Here is a 7,017-nt window from a genome sequence, read left to right as displayed (position 1 = left end):
GAGAGCTCATTTGCATGCTGAACGACGCGTTGTTAATGTGGATATTTATTTAAATGTAATTTCGTCCCCGCACACGGTGCACTGTAGGCTTTTGTGCCAAAGTCATATTAACCCCCCTGACTAGTTAATATGCAGTGCACGACGTGGCCCACGCACGATGAATATTCATATCGATGGCGAGTCGCCTCTCCACTCCTCCTCCTCCTGCAACGCGGCGGCGCACGTCAATGGAGACCGTCCAGAAGATTCAACACCATTTACTGTTCCTTTCTCAAGCACAGATCGCTTGGCATCTTCTGCTTTGCGTGTCGCTCGTTGTCGCCGATATGGCAGACACAACACAGTTGCCAACTAAAGACCGCGCTCTGAAAGGAAGAGAGGAAGAGATGGTCGTGGCAGGTAATACTAGAACACGTCTATTGCAAAACATTTGCCATAACTACGAAACACACAGTTGTCTTTATGGCCGTCACTCAACAGTAAGGGACTGCACGTCAGACCCAGTTGACTATAGGCGTCCTCTGCGAGAGCTGTTGAAAGTCGCTGTAGGCTGAACGGACTGTGTGTTTATTACGTCGTCGTACCAAACGCATACAACACACAATGCACACCGTGCCAGGAGATGGGCCTGACCTTGTCTCGTAGCCAATGAGGCGTGGCCCTGATCCCGGTGTAGTGTGACGTACTACTAGCCAAAATCTTGACATTCTTAAAACCTCTACTAGCCCCACAAGCCAGAGACATCTTACATTATTGCAGAAGATTCTCTTCTGGCTTGCTAGAAATCTTGCATTACTTGGCTACGCAACTGCGTTGTGAAAATACAGGTAATGCAAGAGCGATGTTTCCCCTCCTTTCTCTTTACATTTTTAGTTATTTGATTGTTGTTTAGTTATTTGTTTATTTGACAGGGACTATGCATGTGCAACCCATATTCAGCACAAACAAGGGACTAAACACGTTTCGCAATTATGCCACATCAATGTGGAACGCCCTACCCACAGCCGTAAAGAAAAATGTGAATCCCTACCCACATTCAAAACCACTCTCAAAGAGCACCTCCGGGAGGCTGCAATTTGAAACTGGCCACCGTAAATGTCCCCCCCCCCTCCTAATGGACAGTAGCCTCCCCACCATATGTATATATTTCTCTCCCACCCACCCACCCCCTCCTAATGTACAGTCTCCTCACCATCATCTGTATATATTTTCTGTTAGGATCTCTGGGTAACAGTACTGTATATTTGCATATCGTATATGTCACAAATGTAACAGTACCTGTATCTGTATGTCATGTATGTCCCTATGTCATAATTGTCATGATGTCATGTATGTTGTGTATGTCATGAATTGAAAATGGGGGACCCTGATGTAAACAAGACAAACGTCTTTCTCTGGTCCGCATCCCCTTAACAATTGTGTGTATTGAGCTGTACTGTATTGTACCCATTCTGCAATCTGTTAAATAAAGTTTTCATTCATTCATATTTATTAATAGAAATATGCCAGATTTAGCCAAGAGGGCTATTTTTCATCCGTAGTCCAAGTATAAAGGAACAGGTGTTAGACTACATCAAGCAGACATTTTCATAGAATAAAAGGAAGTTATAGTAACAATGTCAATATACTACAGGTATGTAGACTACATTGGTTTATAGATCATAGATACAAATTTACATACATTGGTTCATAGATCATAGATAAAAATAGAGTTACATTGTCAAGGTAATGTTTAACTATACTTTAGTTAAACCACTAAAACATACATGTCCAGCCCTACCAGGTCTGTTAAACCACTAAATTAAAACATACATGTTGCTGCCCTACCAGGCCTATTAAACCACTAAAACATACATGTTACTGCCCTACCAGGCCTGTTAAACCAGTAAAACATACATGTTGCTGCCCTACCAGGCCTGTTAAACCAGTAAAACATACATGTTACTGCCCTACCAGGCCTGTTAAACCAGTAAAACATACATGTAACTGTCCAGCCCTACCAGGCCTGTTAAACCACTAAATTAAAACATACATGTTACTGTCCAGTCCTACCAGGTCTGTTAAACCACTAAATTAAAACATACATGTTACTGTCCAGTCCTACCAGGTCTGTTAAACCACTAAATTAAAACATACATGTTACTGTCCAGCCCTACCAGGCCTGTTAAACCACTAAAACATACATGTTACTGCCCTACCAGGTCTGTTAGACCACTAAAACATACATGTTACTGTCCAGTCCTACCAGGTCTGTTAAACCACTAAAACATACATGTTACTGCCCTACCAGGCCTGTTAAACCACTAAAACATACATGTTACTAGGGCTGGGAGATATAACGATAATGATAAATATCGCGATATATTTTAATAATTGATATCGAATATCGAAATAAAAAAAAAATCGATTTTTTTTTTTTTTTTTTTTTGTGACCTGCAACAGGGCAGTTTTAAAACCAGAGACAGTGGACAGACTTGTCTTTCTTGCCTGCAACTTAAAGTAATGGCTTTGCTTGTCCAAATGACAATACTGACCAAATTGAGATTTATTTTGTTTGCTTTCTAATTTAAAATACAGTTTGAAACCGTCTGTACACAGTAGGCTATGTGTGCTAGCAGAACTAGACTCCAGTCACGAGTCACGGTGCACATGTGCGGTGGTTTGTCCACCAAAAAAGCGCCAAAAGATCAAAAATAAACTAGCAGAGCCAGAACTGTTCAACTCCCCTGGAGCCACAGCCAGCAGAGAAGCCGGTTTACTTTCGCTTTTAAACCAGCTGCAGCCTGAGAACTGGAGTGTGAGGGGATGTAACACTAAAGATGGCGGCAATGACAAAGAATTGCTGCAAAATAAACATTCATCTGTTGTTAAATTTTTTTTCTTTTTTTTCTTTTTTTAATACTTATAACAATTTGATAATTATCGATATCGAGAAATATGATAACATTATCATATCGTTATCGCAATATGATTTTTTTCCATATCGCCCCGCCCTACATGTTACTGTCCAGTCCTACCAGGTCTGTTAAACCACTAAAACATACATGTTACTGTCCAGTCCTACCAGGCCTATTAAACCACTAAAACATACATGTTACTGTCCAGTCCTACCAGGCCTATTAAACCAGTAAAACATACATGTTGCTGTCCAGTCCTACCAGGCCTGTTAAACCACTAAAACATACATGTTACTGCCCTACCAGGCCTATTAAACCACTAAAACATACATGTTACTGTCCAGTCCTACCAGGCCTGTTAAACCACTAAAATATACATGTTACTGCCCAGTCCTACCAGGCCTATTAAACCACTAAAACATACATGTTACTGCCCAGTCCTACCAGGCCTATTAAACCACTAAAACATACATGTTACTGTCCAGTCCTACCAGGCCTATTAAACCAGTAAAACATACATGTTACTGTCCAGTCCTACCAGGCATATTAAACCACTAAAACATACATGTTACTGTCCTACCAGGTCTGTTAAAGCACTAAAACATACATGTTACTGTCCAGTCCTACCAGGCCTATTAAACCACTAAAACATACATGTTACTGTCCAGTCCTACCAGGCCTATTAAACCACTAAAACATACATGTTACTGTCCAGTCCTACCAGGCCTATTAAACCACTAAAACATACATGTTACTGTCCAGTCCTACCAGGTCTGTTAAACCACTAAAACATACATGTTACTGCCCTACCAGGCCTATTAAACCACTAAAACATACATGTTACTGTCCAGTCCTACCAGGCCTGTTAAACCACTAAAATATACATGTTACTGCCCAGTCCTACCAGGCCTATTAAACCACTAAAACATACATGTTACTGCCCAGTCCTACCAGGCCTATTAAACCACTAAAACATACATGTTACTGTCCAGTCCTACCAGGCCTATTAAACCACTAAAACATACATGTTACTGTCCAGTCCTACCAGGTCTGTTAAACCACTAAAACATACATGTTACTGTCCTACCAGGTCTGTTAAACCACTAAAACATACATGTTACTGTCCAGTCCTACCAGGCCTATTAAACCACTAAAACATACATGTTACTGTCCAGTCCTACCAGGCCTATTAAACCAGTAAAACATACATGTTACTGTCCAGTCCTACCAGGCATATTAAACCACTAAAACATACATGTTACTGTCCTACCAGGTCTGTTAAAGCACTAAAACATACATGTTACTGTCCAGTCCTACCAGGCCTATTAAACCACTAAAACATACATGTTACTGTCCAGTCCTACCAGGCCTATTAAACCAGTAAAACATACATGTTACTGTCCAGTCCTACCAGGCCTGTTAAACCAGTAAAACATACATGCTACTGCCCTACCATGCCTGTTAAACCAGTAAAACATACATGTTACTGCCCTACCAGGCCTATTAAACCAGTAAAACATACATGTTGCTGTCCAGTCCTACCAGGCCTTTTAAACCAGTAAAACATACATGTTACTGCCCAGTCCTACCAGGCCTGTTAAACCACTAAAACATACATGCTACTGCCCAGTCCTACCAGGCCTATTAAACCACTAAAACATACATGTTACTGCCCTACCAGGCCTGTTAAACCAGTAAAACATACATGTTACTGCCCAGTCCTACCAGGCCTATTAAACCACTAAAACATACATGTTACTGTCCAGTCCTACCAGGCCTATTAAACCACTAAAACATACATGTTACTGTCCAGTCCTACCAGGTCTGTTAAACCAGTAAAACATACATGTTACTGCCCTACCAGGCCTGTTAAACCAGTAAAACATACATGTTACTGCCCTACCAGGTCTGTTAAACCACTAAAACATACATGTTACTGTCCAGCCCTACCAGGCCTGTTAAACCACTAAATTAAAACATACATGTTACTGTCCAGTCCTACCAGGTCTGTTAAATCACTAAAACATACATGTTACTGTCCAGTTCTACCAGGCCTATTAAACCACTAAAACATACATGCTACTGCCCTACCAGGCCTGTTAAACCACTAAAACATACATGCTACTGCCCTACCAGGCCTGTTAAACCACTAAAACATACATGCTACTGCCCAGTCCTACCAGGTCTGTTAAACCACTAAATTGACTAAGACATGCATGTTACTGCCCAGTCCTACCAGGCCTGTTAAACCACTAAAACATACATGCTACTGTCCAGTCCTACCAGGTCTGTTAAACCACTAAATTGACTAAGACATGCATGTTACTGCCCAGTCCTACCAGGTCTGTTAAACCACTAAATTGACTAAGACATGCATGTTACTGCCCAGTCCTACCAGGCCTGTTAAACCACTCAAAGGTTTATTTCACTGCCAATAGTATTAGCATGTTAAAGATGCGAGTAAGACCTCTCTATGAACTCGGCCTGTGTTTCACCTCCCCAGCAGCACCTACAGATTAACATGGATGGAACTAAATCTTTTCATTGATGAGAGGACCCCCCCCCCTTCCCTTTCTCCCACCTCCCTCCTCCCTACCCTGTGTCTCTCCATCTCATCGATTCATTCACCTGTTCATTGTACTATTTTTGGACAGGGTGGCTCCTAGGTGAGGGATAGCGAAACGTGGTGCGATTTGAACCCTGTGCTCCCCATCATCATCATCATCATCATCATCATCATCATCATCATCATCATCATCATCACCACCACCACCACCACCACCTATACTCGGCCTGGGGTGGCTACGCAGTGCATTGTGGGAGCTGTGTGTGTGTGTGTGTGTGTGTAATGGGAGTTAGCCGTGCTGCAGTGTCCAGGGGCCCATCTGGGCATTATGCGCATGAAGGCTCCGCCCTGTCGTAAATTCCCGCTCCGTCTGTCGGAGCAGCTCGGAGACACCGCATGGCGGAAATCTGTTCCTCCCTGCTCACCGTGGGGGGCGGGCTTAGGTGGGGCCTGGGTTGGTTTAGAACATGTGAGTGTGTGTGTGTGTGTGTTTGTCTTGGGTTGGGACAGTATGCTCCTGTGTGTGATAGTTTGGAGCCTGGGTGAATATGGCATTGTCTATGACTATATGTAATTTCCATACTCAGCCTGTAATGCATTGTGTGTGTGTGTGTGTGTGTGTGTGTGTGTGTGTGTGTTCATGCATGATGCATGCATGTGTGTGTGTGTGTGTGTGTGTGTGTGTGTGTGTGTGTTCATGCATGATGCATGCATGTATGTGTGTGTGTGAGTGTGTGTGCTCATGCTCATGCGTTTCTCTCTGTCCGTCCCGTTTACTCTAAAGGTTTAAAAGTTGTTTCAGCTCTTCACCAAATGACTTCGTCGTCTTTGTTGTTCCTTGTTGCAGCGCCCCGTTCCTTCCTCCCTTCTGTAATGGACTGTCTGACCTTGGCGGAGAGCAATGCAGTTTGCAGATTGCCACATGCTAGGGGCCGAGCAGCTATTATTTTGAGTCAGTGTAGGATAGACTGCCAATATCTCTTCCAAATAGGATGGGGGAGGTCAGCTGACCAGAATCAATCTCTGTAACATGGCTCACTGTAACTCTCCAGAGCCGCTTCATTGGGAAGATATATTGCAGGGCATTATTTCTTGGCACTCTCCTGTCTTCGCCGCCTTCAAAATGTCCTCACATTCTTGCTCACCCACATAGATCAGGGTGCACGCCGAGAGGCGGGAGGCAGGGGATGCTAACGATGGAGCAAAGGAAAGGGGGTAAATATCACAGACAGTGAGGTATTTGTTGAAATGTAACGGTGGGGGGGGTCGGCTAAGTCTGTTTCCTCAAATGTTTGCCCTTGAATCTGTAGTTCATCAGGATGATATATTTTGCAATTTGTCCTAAAAAGAGGCGAGATACCAGTCCTCCTCCTCCTCCCCCTTCTCCTCCCCAGTAGAGATATTTGAGCAGGATGTGCTATACTAGGAAATATTCTCCATAGCAACTGTTTCCCGTTGCTAGGATACAGTATGTATAGAATGTATGGTTGGCACTCACCGGAGTCTAGACACCCACCACCACCACCCCCCTCTCTCTGAATAGATATAACTGTT

General features: G+C 43.1%; 1 protein-coding gene across 1 annotated transcript in view; it reads left to right on the top strand.

Annotated features, from left to right (window-relative positions):
* Positions 1-216: 216 nt before the first annotated feature.
* The window catches only part of msrab (methionine sulfoxide reductase Ab), a gene marked incomplete at its 3' end in the record, with an annotated part of 43,414 nt that continues 36,613 nt past the window's right edge, over positions 217-7,017 (top strand). The window contains exon 1 of the mRNA XM_084311200.1: positions 217-399. Coding sequence (XP_084167326.1) covers positions 228-399 — 172 coding nt within the window. The 5' untranslated portion in view covers positions 217-227. The remainder of the gene's footprint in view (positions 400-7,017) is intronic.

This window comes from Notolepis coatsorum, assembly GCF_963971535.1.
Source record: "Notolepis coatsorum genome assembly, chromosome: 3".
Lineage (NCBI taxonomy): Eukaryota > Metazoa > Chordata > Actinopteri > Aulopiformes > Paralepididae > Notolepis > Notolepis coatsorum.
The sequence above is the reverse complement of the archived record's forward strand: the minus strand, read 5'-3'. Positions and strand labels throughout refer to the sequence as shown.